Source organism: Guillardia theta (genome assembly GCF_000315625.1).
Source record: "Guillardia theta CCMP2712 unplaced genomic scaffold GUITHscaffold_47, whole genome shotgun sequence".
Classification (NCBI taxonomy): Eukaryota; class Cryptophyceae; order Pyrenomonadales; family Geminigeraceae; genus Guillardia; species Guillardia theta.
Genome location: NW_005434627.1, coordinates 389,459 through 406,202, shown reverse-complemented (window position 1 = coordinate 406,202; position 16,744 = coordinate 389,459). Strand labels below are relative to the sequence as shown.

At 52.9% G+C, this 16,744-nt stretch overlaps 5 protein-coding genes across 5 annotated transcripts in view; 3 read left to right on the top strand and 2 right to left on the bottom strand.

Annotated features, from left to right (window-relative positions):
• Window positions 1-3,366, top strand: part of GUITHDRAFT_163903 (hypothetical protein) — a gene marked incomplete at its 5' end in the record, with an annotated part of 9,082 nt that extends 5,716 nt beyond the window's left edge. Inside the window, 11 exons of the mRNA XM_005830250.1 lie at window positions 402-418; window positions 591-669; window positions 860-916; window positions 1,088-1,174; window positions 1,459-1,528; window positions 1,790-1,887; window positions 2,021-2,104; window positions 2,191-2,250; window positions 2,354-2,494; window positions 2,608-2,793; window positions 3,121-3,366. Of these exons, the coding sequence (XP_005830307.1) occupies window positions 402-418; window positions 591-669; window positions 860-916; window positions 1,088-1,174; window positions 1,459-1,528; window positions 1,790-1,887; window positions 2,021-2,104; window positions 2,191-2,250; window positions 2,354-2,494; window positions 2,608-2,793; window positions 3,121-3,210 (969 nt within the window). The 3' untranslated portion in view covers window positions 3,211-3,366. The remainder of the gene's footprint in view (window positions 1-401; window positions 419-590; window positions 670-859; window positions 917-1,087; window positions 1,175-1,458; window positions 1,529-1,789; window positions 1,888-2,020; window positions 2,105-2,190; window positions 2,251-2,353; window positions 2,495-2,607; window positions 2,794-3,120) is intronic.
• A 385-nt stretch (window positions 3,367-3,751) lies between these two features.
• GUITHDRAFT_153321 (hypothetical protein) lies at window positions 3,752-5,852 on the bottom strand (the record flags this gene model as incomplete). The annotated part of the gene is made up of 13 exons (XM_005830249.1): window positions 5,667-5,852; window positions 5,317-5,399; window positions 4,815-4,901; window positions 4,590-4,612; window positions 4,487-4,565; window positions 4,395-4,431; window positions 4,289-4,345; window positions 4,205-4,239; window positions 4,101-4,151; window positions 4,004-4,050; window positions 3,909-3,955; window positions 3,817-3,852; window positions 3,752-3,769 (listed from the first exon to the last, which is right to left on the bottom strand). Coding segments are annotated over exons 1-7 (382 nt in total), but the record flags the coding sequence as incomplete, so codon positions are not given.
• Window positions 5,853-7,621: 1,769 nt separating this feature from the next.
• On the top strand, window positions 7,622-9,417 carry GUITHDRAFT_163902 (hypothetical protein; the record flags this gene model as incomplete). Its single annotated transcript, XM_005830248.1, has 12 exons — window positions 7,622-7,839; window positions 7,893-7,969; window positions 8,022-8,092; window positions 8,168-8,208; window positions 8,259-8,328; window positions 8,371-8,437; window positions 8,490-8,594; window positions 8,666-8,721; window positions 8,767-8,841; window positions 8,891-8,929; window positions 8,975-9,031; window positions 9,208-9,417. Exons 1-12 carry the CDS (start codon window positions 7,661-7,663, stop codon window positions 9,415-9,417), a joined length of 1,047 nt encoding a protein of 348 aa, XP_005830305.1. The 5' UTR covers window positions 7,622-7,660.
• An 816-nt stretch (window positions 9,418-10,233) lies between these two features.
• GUITHDRAFT_110739 (hypothetical protein) lies at window positions 10,234-12,399 on the top strand (the record flags this gene model as incomplete). Its single annotated transcript, XM_005830247.1, has 7 exons — window positions 10,234-10,618; window positions 10,991-11,295; window positions 11,337-11,612; window positions 11,827-11,894; window positions 11,963-12,044; window positions 12,089-12,243; window positions 12,303-12,399. The coding sequence occupies 7 exons, from the start codon at window positions 10,234-10,236 to the stop codon at window positions 12,397-12,399; spliced, it is 1,368 nt and encodes a 455-aa protein (XP_005830304.1).
• A 728-nt stretch (window positions 12,400-13,127) lies between these two features.
• On the bottom strand, window positions 13,128-13,982 carry GUITHDRAFT_140630 (hypothetical protein; the record flags this gene model as incomplete). Its single annotated transcript, XM_005830246.1, has 5 exons — window positions 13,128-13,253; window positions 13,488-13,536; window positions 13,642-13,733; window positions 13,831-13,893; window positions 13,941-13,982. 5 exons carry the CDS (start codon window positions 13,980-13,982, stop codon window positions 13,128-13,130), a joined length of 372 nt encoding a protein of 123 aa, XP_005830303.1.
• Window positions 13,983-16,744: the final 2,762 nt, after the last annotated feature.

Here is a 16,744-nt window from a genome sequence, read left to right as displayed (position 1 = left end):
GCGTACGCGAGCATGTGGGGAAGGGACGAGCGATGCGAGGAGAGGAGAACAGGTAGGAGCTACAGGAAGACGCTGCTTGACGAGCAGCAGGAGGGAGGAGCCTCTATGTCGACTGCTCTCCGACATACCTGAGGTCTCATCGTGCTGCAAGGTCCGTCCCTTGTCGACTTGATCTTGACAACTCAGAAGGATACAGATCGTTGAGGAGGACAACTCCTGCTGAGCTGCTCCCAGAGCTGAGGCGAGGATGGAGGAGGAGGAGGGAGGAGGAGGAGAGAGGAGGAGAGAGGAGGAGAGAGGAGGAGAGAGGAGGAGGAGGAGGAAGAGGAGGAGGAGGAAGAGGAGGAGGAGGAGGAGGAGGAGGAGGAGGAGGAGGAGAGCTGACAGGATGACTACTGCAGGTTTATCTTCATCCTACGTGAGCCTGTTGCTCGCGACCTCTCCTGGTTCAACCATCAGGCAACTGCTGCTGCTGCTGCTGCTGCTGCTGCTGCTGCTGCTGCTGCTGCTGCTGCTGCTGCTGCTGCTGCTCTCTCCCCTCCCCCTCCCCTGTCTCCTGCCTCTCTGTTTCGCTTCTGATCTCATCGCAGAGCGTCATCCACAGGGGTCATAACCGTTGAGATCTTAACCGACGCGCTGCATAAGGCTGCGTCCATAGCGGGAATGAAGGTGCACGTCCTGTCCTGTCCTGTCCCCTCTCCTTTCCCCTCCTTCCCTCCCCTCTCCTCTCGCCTGTGCTGTCCTCGTCCCCTCCCTCCCCTCTCCTGTCTTCCCTTCCCCTCCCCTCCCTTCTCCTCTCGCCTGTCCTGTCCTGTCTCGCCCCCTCCTCCTCTCTCTCTCTGACAAACTCTCTCCACAGATTCTCCCGGTCGAATGGATCAGCCTCCCGCCCTCAAAACTTCGTGCCTTCTTGAAGGTTCGCCTGCTCCTCCTGCACCTCTTCCCTCCTCCTTTCCTTCTTCTGCTCTACTCATCTCTTCCTCTCTGTCCTTGTCCTCTGTTCTTTCCTCTCCCTCCTCTCCTCTCCCTCCTCTCACTCTCCTTCCTCCTCTTCCTCCTCTCGCTGAATCTGCTCCTCTTCCTGCAGCCCTTCGATCAGACAGGAGGCAACCTGGTCGACTGGAGGAGACTTGTATTCTTCCTCGCGGAGCTCCCAACCCCGAAGGAGGAAGACGTAAGTTCCTCCTCCTACTGTTCTCTGCTTCATCAGTCTTCCTCTTTCCCTTCTCCTCCTCTACCTTCCCTCCTTCTCTCCCTCCACCGCCGCTGCCGCTGCCTCCTCCTTCTCTACCTCTTCCTTTCCCTTTCCTTCTCCTGCTGTGTTTCCTCTCCTCCTGCCCTCCTGCCCTCCTCCTCTCCTGCCCTCCTGCCCTCCTCCCCCTCTCCTGCCCTCCTCCTCTCCTGCCCTCCTCCCCTCCTCCTCCCCCCCTCCCTTCCTTATCTGATCCATGTTGCCAGCTTAAGGGCATCATCCAAGATCTTCAAGCTCGACAACTTTCCTTGACCTCCGTCCCCATGCAGGAGGCTGGTAGGGTTTGATCTCCCCTGCTTCTTGCTTTATTCCTCCTCCTCCTCCTCCTGCCTTGACCCTGCCTGCCTGCCTGCCTGCCTGCCTGCCTGCCTGCCTGCCTGCCTGCCTCCCTCCCTGCTTACCCCGAAACACCACCACCACCACCAACACCTTATGCTCCTTCGGCTCCTTCTCTACCTTCTCCGCTACCCCCTCCTATATTCTCGTCCTCATTTTCGTCCTCCTTCCTGCCTCTTCTCCTCAATCTGTCTGCTGCAGCACAAGTCAAGTTCTGGTTCGAGCATGCGACGCCCCCGAGCACTACGGGAGCAGATGGACGTGCGATCATGCAGGGAAGAGATCCTCAGCGCGTCAAGGTTACCAAGACCTCCTCCTTGTCCTCCTCCTTGTCCTTGTCCTCGTCCTCCTCCTCGTCCTTCTCCCTTGTCCTCCTCCTTGTCCTTGTCCTCTCTCTCGCTCCCTCCTCCTCCTGCTCATCTCCGCACGCAGGAAGCGATTCTCCTCGCATTCTCCAACGGCGCTCACGAGGTCTGCATGGAACATCTGCTCCTCTACGCCTGCGCCGGAGAGAAGGTGAGGGAGGGAGGGAGGGAGGGGAGGGAGGGAGGGAGGGAGGGAGGGAGGGAGGGAAGGAGGGAGGGAGGTTGATGCGGGAGCAGGTTGAGGCGATGCAGCGAGCGCTGAGAATTTTCGGAGGGGACGAGGGAAAGATTGAGACAGTAAGCCTTTCCTCTCCTCTCCCTTCCTCTCTCCTCCTCTCCCCTCGTCTCGTCTCGTCTCCGCTCGTCTCGTCGTCTCCTCTTGGTTTCTGACGTCTCTTAGGATCTTCTCCTCCGCCTCGTCGCCATCTCAACTCTCTCGGTCTTCCTCGAGGCCGATCGCGTACCCGACCAGCAGGCAGTGGAAGCCGCCATGTCCGCAGCAGCCGCGCTAACGGAGGACAAGGGTACCGTCAGCATGCAGGTTGATGATGATGAGGATGATGATGATGATGATGATGAGGAGGAGGAGGAGAAGGATAAGAGGAGAGAAGTAGAGCAGTTCAGGGGTTCAACACAAGGCGACATGTGTTGCAGGCAAACAAGGAAGTCAAAATGGTCAGAGAAGGCGGAGCAGGAGTAAGGACAGGGGCAGGAGCAGGGACAAGGGCAGGAAGAGCAGGGGCAGGGGCAGGAGCAGGAGGGGTTCTGATCATCATGGCACAGGATCTGATGAAGACGGAGGAAGGGCTCGCGGTGATCAGCCGCTGCCATGGCCTTGAGGTCTGATATTTGTCAGCTCCTCCATACCTCCTCTCCTCTTGCTCCCTAACCACGCAGTCTCTCCTGATCTCCTGCCCCTCTCCCCTTGCGCTCCCTTTTGTCTTGCTCTCCTTTCTGTCTCCTCTCCTCTCCCGCGTTTCTGTCTTGTCATCCCCTCCCCTCCCCTCCCCCCCCTCCTCTCCTCTCCTCTCCTCTCCTCTCCTCTCCCCTCCTCTCTCCTCCCCTCCACTCCCCTCCTCTCCTCCCCTCTTCTTCCCTCTTCTCTCCTCTCCTCTCTGTTTCTTGTTTCTCTCTGGTGTCTGCTCCCTTTTGACTCATCGGCTACAGGCCAAACGCCCTTACGAGCAGCTGGAAAAGTTGATAAAGTCGGATATGGAGAAGAAGAATATGAAGCAAGATGAGGAAGAGGCGAACTAAGTTGTGAATACGAGAAGGGAAGGGAAGGGAAGGGAAGAGAAGAGAAGAGAAGAGAAGAGAAGAGAAGAGAAGAGAAGAGAAGAGATAGGGTGGTCACTACAGATCCAAAGGCTAGCAAACAACATATTCGTTCATTCTTAACAAGAGAATTTTCGCAAAATATCGCTGTTGTCCCATCTGATATCTCCGACTCAATCAAGCTGCAAAACAAATATCACCCCTCGTCCTCCTCCTTTCCGAATACCTTTCACATGCACCTCGTCAGCCTCGAGCTCCTCGTCTACAATTCCTGATTCTGCTCATGGTCAGTTGCTCCTCCCCTCCAGCTTTGCCCTCCTCCCTTCTGAAAATCTCCTTCCTCCTCCTTTTCGTCCTCCCTCAAGCCCTTCCCCTTCCCCGTTCCGGAAATCCTCCTCCTCCTCCTCCTCCTCCTCCTCACCGATGCGCACGCGATTGATCTCTTGGATAACATTGTGGAGTTCATCTACAGATCTTGTCAACAAACACAGTGTTTTCAACCTCCTCTCTTCACCGAGTTCTTCCGGTGAGATCACAACATCTTCAACCATAACATCATCCGTTCAGCAGGCAGAAACAAGTCAGCACCTTCTCCGGGACGAAAGATCTTGTTGAAGTAAAACTCTGCGAACAAAGACTTTCATCAATCTCTTCACAAACTTCCCGATCTTCATCTTCACCCGCAAGCCCGAGTGCCGCACCCAAGTTGGAGATACGCTTGTTCAAACTTCTCTCGAGTCAGGACATTTCTCCCTTCACTTAAAACATCCACAACCTCTTGACCGTCTGCTTGTGCTCGAAATCTTCCTTGGTGTGCCGCTCCTGACAGCAATTTCTCACCCGCACCTTCCATGATTAGCATGTGAGCGTACCGTCATCTGGTCAATCTGAGCCTGAAGCTTGCTGACTGCATCCTTCTTTCCCTGTGAACCATCCTCATCAATCACCTGCTCTCACTGAAACCACATCTCCCAACCTTGTCTGCGATGTTCTTGCGCAGTTCCTCGTTCTCTATCCAACACAAACTTCAGCTCAGGCCACGGCTGATGTAACATCGCACGTTTCTTCAGCTCCTTGGTTTCACTCGCTGCAATCTCGAGCTTTGTCTTCATGTATTCTTTCAGCAAGCCAGTCAAGGTCCCGCCATCACAATATCAACAACACACCTCTCATGGCTTCCATCTCATCCTTCATCTCCTGAATCTGCATCACATCCATGTATCAGCACAAGTTGATACGCACTACAAGCAGCACCAACCGCATCTGTATCAGCGTTCAACAAGCTTTCGTACTGTTGGATCCTTTCTTTCATTGACTGCTGTTTGTCATTCGTCCATCTCCTCAAACTCATTCACTCGCACCTCTTTTCTAAATCAGCATTCTCCTGTCGAACAAGTCAAACCTTGCAGTTGAGACCGAGTGATTGCTAACAACACATCCAACAAACATCACAACGACATCCACAGTGACAAACATACATCACAACAACATCCATAGTCACAAACATACATCACAACAACATCCACAGTGACAAACATACATCACAAACACGTCTGCCAGACAAATATTGCAGATCACACTCGTACCACTCCCTCGTCTCCTCCTCCTCTCAGCCGATGACAGTAGCTAGCAGGTAACAAAACCATCCCGACTTGTGCTGGTCCTTGAGAAGTCTAGGTAGGGAGAGGAGCAAAACCAGGAGAGCAGGAAAGAGGCACGGCAGGGAAAGTGTAGGGAATGGAAATGGAGAGGGGAGAGTAGCGAGAGGGAGGAATTGACGAGAGGAGACGAGAGGTAGGGAAATACAGAAGAGGAAGGGAAATACAGAAGTGAAGAGGGGAGGTAGCGTGACAAGAAGGTTAGAGGAGGGGAAGGAAAGGAGAGGGAGAAGAAGGAAGAAAAGGAGAGGGAGAGGAGAGGAAGGCAAGGAGAGGGAGAGGAGAGGAAGAGGAGGAGAGGGAGAGGAAGGAAGGAAAGGAGAGGGAGAGGAGAGGAGGAGAGGGAGAGGAGAGGAAGAGGAGGAAGACAGGGGAGGATAAAGGGAGGAAGTTGTCAGCACAAGAACAGAGAGGCCGGAAACAGAAACACCTTGGGCGTGGTAATTGTCATCTTCAACGACGACCCAGCAGCTACCTCAAAGCGAGAGATGCCCAGCAATGCGAGGGCCAAGGCTGTAGGTGGTGTTAGCTCAATGGCAAAGGAGAGCAAGTAGGACCAGCTTTGGAAGAGGCAGGGGGGCGGGGAGAGATCAGGGGATAATCGTGTTGGGTTGGGAGGGGACAGGGGGAGGGAACAAAAAAGGAGGAGTAGAGAGGGGCTAGGTGGATGAAGGGTAGAGAAAGAGAAAGAAAAGGGAAGGCGGGTGAGGGGAGGAGGAGGAGGGGACGTTGAAAATGAAAGGATGCAGGGGCAGTAGCTGCATTGCGATTGCCACTCACCGATTTTCGAGTGCATCATACGAATGGACTGTCTGCTCCTCCTGCGCTGCTCTCGCAGTCCAACCTCTGCTCTCCGAAGCTCTCCTCCTGACTCTACTGCAACTCTCTCGCTCTCTCGCTCTCTCGCTCTATCTACCTGGTTCGTCTTCAACTAGCTGCTGTCCTCCTGACCTCGCACCTGTGTTCGCCCAACTCAAACTCAAAACTAAACTTTGTTTCCCTCTCTCGCTTTACAGCATAGGGGCAGCAAACACTAATTACCTCAGTATCTACTTCGCAATTAGGGCAGCAACTCGGTACATTTTACTTGAATCGGTTCTACCAGTGACTCGGCCCTCGGCCCGGTCACACCGGCCGATCTACCGGGCCGAGGGCTCCCCGGGCGGGCCGGTCGCCGTGCCGAGACCGGATGCTTCCAAATTTGGAAGTAGAAGCAGTGGGTAGGGGTGGGGGTGGGATAGGGTGTAGGTGCAAAACGTGAAGATAAGCCTGTAAGGAGGGGTACATTGTAGATGACTTCCGAGGAAGATTGTGGGTACTTGGGGGTGGTTTCATCATTGATGGGGGTCATGAGTGCTACAGGTAGGGCAACAGGGGTAGCGGGTGATGTGTGTAAGCGTATAGAGAGGAGGGAGGGTTGGGTGGGGGTGGAATCAAGGGTAGGTGGAAATATGAGTGGGTGGGGGTAGTTGCTCTAGACCTTTGTCGGCTATATTGAGTTCTCGCAGGGAGGAGGGTGGTGGGTAGTGACAACATCCTTTTTGGTAGACAAACCTGTTGTCAAAGTTAACATTAAGAGTTTCAAATATAGGTTGACATGTTCAAAACTTTGAAAGTCCTTCAAGAATACCTTGATTGATTTTGGGGTAGGGTACACCCTTGTTTAATAAAGATAATGGTACCCATTACACCCCTTTTTTCAGTGGATACATTGGGAAACAGTGGGTAGGGGTGTTTTAAAATGGCCGTCACCCTCCCATCACCCTGTGCTGGGACGGTGATAGGGGGATCGGAATGTCGAGCAGTGGTTGGGAAGACCGGGGTAGGGTAGTCCAAATAGGGGGTGGGGTATGATTTCAGTAGGGTCAAGGCAACTGGAGGGGTGGGGGGGTCCAAAGGCCAGTAGGCTGCAAGAGAAACGTTTTCAAGAGGGGCAATATTTATTCAAGATTCTAAAATCTGATTGAAACATTCTCCAAACCTTGTTAAGGATCCATGAAAATACAAAAACCAAAAGCAAATATTTCACGAAATTTTGAAATATTTCGATTTCCACCAAATATAGTGTCTTGGGGCACAGTAGAGGTACCCCTCTAGGAAAAAAGTAGTTAGTTCCGGGGGGTTGATGCTGGAGATGCCACAGGGGAACCCGACAAGGAGAGGGGGAATGCAGGGCGAGGAAGACAACCATGAAGGATGAAAGATGTGGCGCAGACATGGTAGAGCTGAGAAGATGTGATGCATGTAGAAGGAGAAGAGGTGAAGAAGAGTGCTCTTGTGACTTCTGATCATGATCTAAACGGTCCGTGTGTCGTAGCAGCAAGGTTGAAAATGTAGTTTGTGTAAATGGCATTACCAAACCCCAGCGCTCAGGGTATTTCGCAAAGATTCACAAAATAGACCATTGGGAAAGCTGAAATCACTTCTGATCGTAGCTACATTTAATTGTATCATACAGTTCCTGCTTGCTTACGTTTCCTTCGATGTTGGATGGGTTGAGTCGGTCAGGCCGATGTTTGTGTCTCGGAATCGAAACATTGAAACATCAGAGTTAGATGCCATGAGTAGTAACGCAGTGATTTGATTTCATATCGTTGTACACCTTTTCCTAGTGAAATTCTTGTCAATTTTTGTTTGCTCACAATTGAATGTTTTGATCAGGATCAACTGTGCATCGAAAGACCGTGAAGGCTTGGAAGAATCGACCTGGAAAATCTGATTTCTGTACTGTGTGCGAGGATTGAGTCTATCAGCTCCTAGATTCGATTGTCAGGATGCCGAAGCGCAGGTTACAGTGCGGTTCGTGCGGCACGATCATCAAAGTTAGCAGTCGAGTGTTCAGACCTGTTTGCCCGCAATGTCAGACAGCACATACCTTCATACGATGTGGCCGAGTAGAATGTGGGACACTCATGTGCTTGCCAGAGAACGTCAATCAGTTCTCTTGTCCCAGGTTCCTTTGCTGTGGCTTGCGCAGCGCTTCCGTGAGAGTTGGTGTGTTTGCAGGTGCAATGTGCAGCTTGCAAGACCGGGTCACTCTCAAGCAAGATCAGGACCGATGGCCGTGAGATGCGGAAACACTGGTCTTCTGAAGTTGGAAGCTGATGTCAAAACTCACGAGATCGTTTTCTTCAGCTTGCGATTTTCTAATGACTATACCTGGGAATGTGGGAAGGTTTCGTTGCCCGAGGTGCTCCATGGAACAAGTAAGCGCTTTGTTCTGTCAACATTCAAGACGAATGCCTCATCAATGATCTGGTTGGAGTCTGACTGTGCAACAGGTGTTACCTGGCACTGAAGAAGCTTTAAAGTGCCGGGCAAGGTATTCATTCAGGTGGTGAAATGGCTCATAGAGAGCTAATCGATGATTAGGCAGGAAGAGGCTCTCCGCCAGAAAGAAATTCGGTCTAGGGAGACCAAAGAACTGGCAGAACTATGCAAGGTGCTGAGTGACAAGCAAGTCTTCCCCGTTGACATTCCATAGTTGTTTGGAATTGTGGACTCCGCCGTGGTTGAGGCAGTTTACGAATCTTGTGACAAACAGCGCACCGGTATGATTTTTTTGCTGTATGTGCCGTGGCATAGGCTGACGATCTCTGGAAGCCACGATATCGAGGCTACTCGAGATGGTGGAGGACACGGGGGCGATTGAAGATGACCTAAGGGAGGAAGTCATTAGACTTCAGGATCAAATCGTCAAAGTGAGAGGTACCGCAAACTGCCGATGATCTCCTCAACATCGGCTTCTATCTCTTCGATCGTGACCGCCAGTCCTGCAGCGCTCGTTGAACAGAGCATCCGCTGTCCGATTTCGGGGAACGTCATGGAGGATCCGGTGATGCTTCTCAAGAGTCGTTTGCAGCTGCTGACCCGCCATAAGGTGTTTGCAGCCGATGGGTTCTCATACGAACACTCAGCCATCGCTAAGTGGCTCAAGACTAGCAACCTGAGCCCCGTTCGTTCCCCGCACGAGTCGCCCGTTGGAGCATGACGATGCCTCACAGGTGACGAAGGAGGTTCTCAGCCACAAGAACCTTATCAAGGTATCTTGAGAGATGGTCAAAATTGTTCCCTTATTGGCGAAATAGAACCATCAGCTGAGAGGACAGATTCAAGGGTGGAAAGAGCAGGCAGAAGCTGCTCAGGTGTGTTTGGAGTTGGTTCGCTCTTCATGGCTCAAAGAGGATTTTGCAGCAGGCGGCCATGAAAGAGCAGAGCTCTGTCATTCCTCCTGTTTCTACATTTAAGGTCGATCATATTCCCATGCTCTTCCTCCCTCTCCTCTCCATCCTCTGCTTGCTCGACACTCACTTCCCTCCAGGGAGGCTCAGGCCCACCAGTCATGGAGGCATTGAGCTGTGCGACCGGGAGTATCTCCCCGCTAGAGTACACGATGGATACAGACGAAGACACCGAGGCGGGGGCTCCCTTGCGGACGTCAGACCATGAGGAGAAAGGAGGATTCGTGTCCCAGATGCTCCGGTCGATCAACTCACTGTCGGGAAGCGCGAAGCGAAGTGGTGAAGCCTGACTGCTACATCATGATCGAGCCCTGACGACCTCTTGACGCAGATGGCTCGAGCTCCGACGACTCGAAGACATCATGACGAGGGCATCCGAGTCAGGCTATGTTGTAAATCAAGTTATTGTGAATGATCAAGTTAGTTGTGGCTCCTGTTCAAACCCCGGATTGATGAAATCAGGCCAGCGATGGGTTCTTGTCAATCGGTTTTTGAATACAGATCTGAAGCATGACTGGTGACAAAGAGCCGACCGCCCCATGTCAGGCGAGTCCGACTGGCCGCCCGCCGGCACTTGAAGCCACGGTCGGCCCTGGTGACTGAAAGCCCGGGCCCCGGGTCCGGGACACGGGGCAACCGCAGGGTAACCGACGAACTGGTCACCCGGAGTCTGCGGCGCCGCCTGACCATGATCGTGCCCGCGGCCGGGCACTGACCACCGGGGTGACCCGGACGGTACGGTCCGATCAGCGCTGGCCCGGGCCGGGCCCGGCCCCCGGGGCAGCAGCCGCCGCCGTGGGCGGGCCGATCGTGACACTAGCTAGCTAGGTGAAATTGACTAGAGCCATCAAACCATCATGGAGCCAAGAAGCGATGGGAGAAGAGAGGGAAGCGAAGGAGAGAGAGAAGAGAGAGTGAGAAGAGAGCGAGGAGAGCGAGGAGAGCGAGGAGATTGAGAGAGGAGAGGAGATTGAGAGAGGAGAGGAGAGGAGAGGAGAGCCAGAGGAGAGGAGAGAAGAGAAGAGAGAGAGAGTAGAGGTTGAGAGCCAGAGGATGGGAGAGAGGAGAACGAGCGGAGGAAGGTGACTTGTGGGGAGGGAGAGGCCATGTCGGACCAGCTGAGCGAGGCGGAGAGGCGGCACTTTGACCAGCTTCAGAAGAAGATGGCAGACAACGCCAACGATGGCGCCATGGTGAGAGGTACAGTCTTCGAGATCCTCGCATCCCTCCAAGAGTTCGTTGCCAGAGATCAGACTAGCTTCAACATCTCCTTGCGCAGAGGCAAGTACCTCCCGCAGTCATGCGTTGAGCTCCTTTGCAAGGTCATGTTGCGAAAGCTTGCTTGCACCACGACGATCAGCACGGTACAGTACGCTCTGGGGGCATGCTCGAAGAGCCTGCTGCTGTACCCTGATCTGTGGCCGATGCTGGTGAAGTGTATCCTGGGAGGGATGTGCGCTCATCCTCTTGACGCCAATGTGCAGAGCAATGGTGAGCTATGGAAAGGAGGGAGGGGAGGGAGGGAGTGATGGGGGGGAGGGAGTGATGGGGGGGAGGGAGGGAGGGAGGGAGGCAGGCAGGCAGGCAGGCAGGCAGGCAGGCAGGCAGGCAGGCAGGCAGGCAGGCAGGCAGGCAGGCAGGCGAGGCAGGCATGCAGGCAGGCAGGCAGGCAGGCAGGGAGGCGAGGCAGGCAGGGAGGCAGGGAGGCAGGGAGGGAAAGGAGAGGAGGGAAAGGAGAGAAGGAGGGAGCGAGGAGGGAGCGAGGGAGACGAGGAGGCGGGAGAGATGGTCATGCACAAAAATTGGAAACGGAAGAAAATGAAGGAAGGGCACGAGTCTTTCTTGATCTGCTTGTTTCTGCAGGGTTGTATGCTCTCGGGAGACTTCTAGAAGACGGCAAGGAGAGGAAGGAGATGGTCTTCCTGCAGTCCAAGGCAGTTGCAGCAGGGGAGAGGCTGAGCTCACTCATGGTGGAGAGCAACGTGGTGGAGGTGACGGTGATAGCGATGGAGCATCATCAGGATACGGTCACCATCAACAACTGCTGCATGCTGATACGAGAGCTGGTCAGCCTCAGCCAGCCAGCCAAGAGCTTGATGAACGAGCACGAGATCGTGCGGTACGTGATGGAGGGGATGGAAAACAACGAGCAGGACGGAGAGCTGCTGGTGAGTGAGCTCGGGGTGGTCTGAGGTGACCCCCGGCACAGATTCACTGCATGAGAGCATTCGGGGACTGTGTAGAAGACACCGAGATCTCCCCTCACCTCCTCGACCGGATCGTCTCTTGGGCCGCCAAGTTTTCCAGCAAGCTCAAGGCGAGCGACGAGCTCGTGCTCAACTACTGCACCCTTGTCAGGAAGGTCTCGCAAGTCCCACAGGGGGAGTCGCCGTCTACCTCCCAGCACCTGGCCCGGCAGTCGGCGATAGCGAGCAGTGGGGTTCTCACCAAGATGCTGGAGATTGTGGACATGGTGAACGACGAGGTACGCTAAAGCACTCCTGCTCTGACTGAGAGGACCCTTGCTCTGACTGAGAGGACCCTTGCTCTGACTGAGAGGACCCTTGCTCTGACTGAGAGGACCCTTGCTCTGACTGAGAGGACCCTTGCTCTGACTGAGAGGACCCTTGCTCTGACTGAGAGGACCCTTGCTCTGACTGAGAGGACCCTTGCTCTGACTGAGAGGACTGCTGGTGCAGGAAGAAGGCAAGAATGAGTTCGAGCCGCTGACTTTCATCCGGTCTGCGGAACTGAACGAGTCAGTGCGGTGATGTCGATGGTTGATGGCCCGGGTGGGGCTGAAAGGCTGGGCAGTTGCCTTCTCAACCTCGTCAGGGGAAACACGCAGACTCAACTTGCCTTGATCGGGCTGGGAGGGTTCGCGACCATCGACAGGACGCTGAAGAGATACGACGAGGTGACTTCGGAACAGCCTGATAGTTGTGGTTGAGGTGAATGTAGATCACTTTGAAAGCCTTCAAGTTCCTGTATGACGAGGACAAGGCCTGCCGGTCGACGTGTATCCTCTTGCTCTCCTCGCTCTTCGACGGCCCGTCGAGGCAGGGGAGGCACGAGGAGCTGTTACAGACTGAGAGCGGCGGGGAGATGGCGCAGATGTGAGAAGAGTGTTGAGGGTGTTGAGAGGAAACTGACGCGTCTGTTTGCTGCCTTTCAGAACGTTGAGATGGATGCTCTCGGTAGCTAACACCTCCGCGCATGTTCAGGCGGTACACGACAAGGCGAGGCAGTGGGGTCTGTCGTTGGAAGAGTGAGGGGGGGGGGGGCGGACCTGCTGTTGAGCTGCATGCTGCTGGTGCGGACTGAACTTGTTTGTTACACTGAACTTGTTTGTTGAGTGATGTGAAGGAAGTTGTTGTACATGAGAGGCTGTTGTTCAATACAAGAGAAGGAGAGGGATGTTCTGATTTAGATGAAAGTTCGCGCGATCTCATCTGATATCCATTTCTGCACAAGCTGTAAGGCCGAGGCAGGAGGAACAAACATAACCTCACCATCCACATCTTCTGCCTCAGCCTGTCCTTCTGCCGCTGCTCCAGCTCAGCTTGACGGGGGTCGACACTGAGGGAAGCTTCTTTGACATCTGGGGGGAAAGAGCGTCAGCGCTCAGAGAGACTGAGTGTCAAACGCCCATCAACTGATGTCAACTGTCAAGTCAACACTGTCTTTTGATGGCCACTTCAAAGACCTTTGACTGCCTCTGCTGTTCTCTCCTCCTCCCTCGTTTCCTATTCTCTTCTCCTCCCTCTCTGCCCCTCATCTGCTTCTGTTAAGCTCCTCTCTCTCTTTTGACTTTGAGGTCAACCTTGTTAGCAACCTTCGTGTTTCACTCTCCTCCCCCCCACCCCCTTCCCTAACTTCCTCTCTCCTCCCTCCCCCGTTCTTCCTCCTCTCCTGCTTGTTCTCACCTACACCACTTGCAACGAAGAGGAAGGTTCTTCTCCGGATACCGGGCTCTTGAATCATTCCGCCTGACAAACCATCACTTGAGCCCTCGTTTGCCTCTCTCTCGCTCTTCACCAGTCTCGATCTCAAACGCGAACTTGGGCTTCGAGCATTTCTTGATCATCGCTCCTCGCAAGTCGATGATGCCGTTGGGTATCTCACTCTGGCAGACGATCAGAGTGAGGTAGGAGGAGCGATGAAGTGAAGGAGGAGGAGCGATCAAGTGGAGGAGGAGCGATCAAGTGAAGGAGGAGCGATGAAGTGAAGGAGGAGGAGCGATGAAGTGAAGGAGGAGGAGCGATCAAGTGAAGGAGGAGGAGCGATCAAGTGAAGGAGGAGGAGCGATCAAGTGAAGGAGGTCACTGGGGCCTCGGAGAACAACAACACATCATCCTACCCTAGGCGACTCATAGTAGAAGAGCTTCAGCTCGTAGATCGCACACCACCTGACATGACGTCAGAAGTCTCTCCCTCCTCCCACCAGCACTCCCAGCAGACAGTCAGCAAGTAAGAGGAACGGCAGGGAAGGACTGTCCCTCAATCCAAGTCACCTCTTCTGCATGTGCGTGTTTGTCAGCCCGGATTTCATCAGCCAGCCGCATCGCTTCATGCACAGAGCTTTGACCTCCGTCGCCTTCATTTGCTGCAGCATCCTTGTCAGTTCATGATTCAAGATATCGCAAGATCTGTCAGGGAAAACAATTTCTCTTCCTATCTCTACGATTGTACATCCTTTCTACCAGCCTCTCCTTTGCTTTTCCTTCTAGCACAACTGGTTTTTTGAATGATCCCAAACGATGCTCCTGATGTAGTGAATGGCGGACAACAAAGGAACTATGCATTACGTCACCTTGATATCGTTCTCCTGCTTATTTGCCCTTGTCCTTTCCATCTCATTCTTCTCTCCCTTTCCTTGTCCTTACCTTCATCTCAACCCTCCTCCTCCCCCCCCCTTTCCCATCCTCCCCTCCTCCCCTCCTCTCCTTCTTCACTCTCTTCCTGTCCTCCTGTCCTCCTGTCCTCCTCACCTCCTGTCCTCCTGTCCTCCTGTCCTCCTGTCCTCCTGTCCTCCTGTCCTCCTGTCCTCCCCTCCTCCCCTCCTCCCCTCCTCCTCTCCGCCTCTCCTCCTCTCCTCCTCTCCTCCATCACACACACCGTGTACGCCATCTGCCTTGCTTTGCTCACCTTCTCATTACTCAGCTGGTTCCCCATACCAGCTCTTCGATTTGACGTGCCTTGTCAAAAAAAACAAAAATGACGTTTGTCCACGTCATTTTTTATTTTCTTTAGTTCGCCTCTCCACCCACACCTGGAATGGGCCGGGCCGCTGGTTCTGGACTTCACGATGACTCATCCCTACAACAGCAGCGGCAGCCCCATCGGCCTTTCTGCGCTCTCCGGCCCCGCCCAACAGAAGATTTCGGATCATCGCGCAAGTTATGGCACCCATCACCCGCCGAAGGCCTTTCTTCCCTTCACTGCAGGTACGGATGGTCTTCTTCATGCTGACGCTTTGCGGTTTCTCTGGTACCTGGCGGATCACCATGGAGCTACGTTGACAGCGGAGTGGGATGGATGCGCTCAGGAGGCGGTGTATGGGGACCCTGGCTTTCATCGTTTGCGTGCTCGTTTTTTTCGGCAGTGCTGTAATCATCAACAAGGAGGAGTCAACAAATCTTCATGTACAAGAGAGCCGAAACAGTGGAACAGGAGTGCTGTTGTGTTTGTAGTCAAGATACAAAATTTACTTCAAAGACTGCTTTCACAGGATAACAGTAAGAAAGTTTTTAAAGTACATTTCTCAACCGAATCTACGCAACTGTTGATTTCCACTCTTTCAAGTCTCTTGCTTGCCCACGTGAGACGACCGGTGGAACATTCCATGTCATTCCATCGCACAACAGAAAATGATTGAGAAGTTGCAGTTGTGTCAGAGCTCATAGGAACCGAGCCCGAGTCAGACAAAGGCCTATCAGGATGAAAGGACAGTTGGTGACTTCTCCTGGATGTGACAAGTTGTGAATATCACTGACAAGACTTGCTTCGTTGAATAGCCTTCTTTGAATATTTCTCCACAGCCTCCCGAATATTCGACAAGAGCAAACCTTGCGGCCCCTCGACACGTAGGGACAGACTCCTCCTCTCCCCCAGCTTCTTGTCCCGAAACACTCGCACACTGTCATTGCAAAAATAGACTGCAGAAGCTCGCCTTCTGGTTGCTTGTGGGTCTTCGTTCAGAGTACCAGCTTGTTCGCAGTGACAGCTTCTTTCAATGATCGACGTTTCGCCATGTCTTTGATCGATTCCGTCTTCAAGGCCCTTCTTGCCCATGATGTCTGAAAGTTCACACTGACCATTCGCATTGATCGAAGACTCTATTGTATTCATCTCAAGTCTTCCTTATTCACCTCTATCACTCTTCTATCACAATTTATCTCCTTCTTCTCCTTCTCCTTCTTCTTCTTCTTCTTCTTCTTCGTCTGCTGCTGCTGCTGCTGCTATTTACTTTCAGTCGGATCGTTCCGTTCCGGTTATCATTTCCTGGTAAAGCGTGCAGTCGGAACATGCATCTCAAGATCCCTGGCAATATAGCTTAAAATCCGAAAATGATAGTTTTCACAGACGTTACGTCGGAATGGCTCAGGAGATACGCGTTAAGTGGTCACATGTAATGGACACACGGGACCCGCTGACTTTGTAAGATATGAAAACTTGTTTATTCGTAAACGCTTCCGGATCTCGACGGATATGAGCTCCGGCAAAGTGCTCAAGAAGTCAGTGTTTGATTGCTGGGTGGTGGCCGGGACCGCCTGCTGAGCTTCTAAATCTGTTTTAAAGTTGATGAGGGTTTTTTACCACGGCTGTACCCTGCAAGGTGAAAAGATTCTTTCTCAGAACTACCCCATTCTTCCCCAGAAAGTACCCCACCTTTGACGACGTCCCTACTGAAGTACTTGTGGCTGCGGCTTTTTTGTTACGCTGTGCGCTGGCTTTCCTTTCACTGCCGCGCTCCGATCTCATCGCGTTCCCACAGCAACCACAACCTCTCTCTCTCTCTTGTCTGAGAACTTGGCCCTGATCTTTTGCCCACCTCCTCCTCCTGTTCCTCCTCCTCCTCCTCCTTTCTGTCATCCGAGAACCTTGTCTGCATTGGAAATACATGGCTGAGATGGCAAATATCGAGCAACAGGCCATACAGCACGTGTCCAAGCGCCTACAAGACGATTTTCGTGATCTATCCATCTCTACAGACCGCAACATTTCTGCTCCATCCAATTTCAAATTGGAGTTGACTGCAAGAAGTAAAAGGTGCATTGTCACAGGTCCGGATGGGCTTTTGTTATCAAACATCGAAAGAGCAAGAAGAAAGCTGTCAGATCCAGTCTATGCGAAAATATAGCTCTTCTCATAGTATATTTCATTACTCGTTTGTAAGTAGCAGTAGCTGTACCTGTATATTGATTGTTTCTCAACTATGGTTCTCATTTTTCCTGTGCATAATGCAGTGAAAATCATTTTTCGAGTTAATTCTCAGAATGTAATAAACTTTCATACGTGTACACACTGTTCGTCTCACAAGGATTGATAATGGTATTCGAATGTGTGGATGCTGCATAAGATGATTCAAGCATAAGATGATGATTCATTATTAGC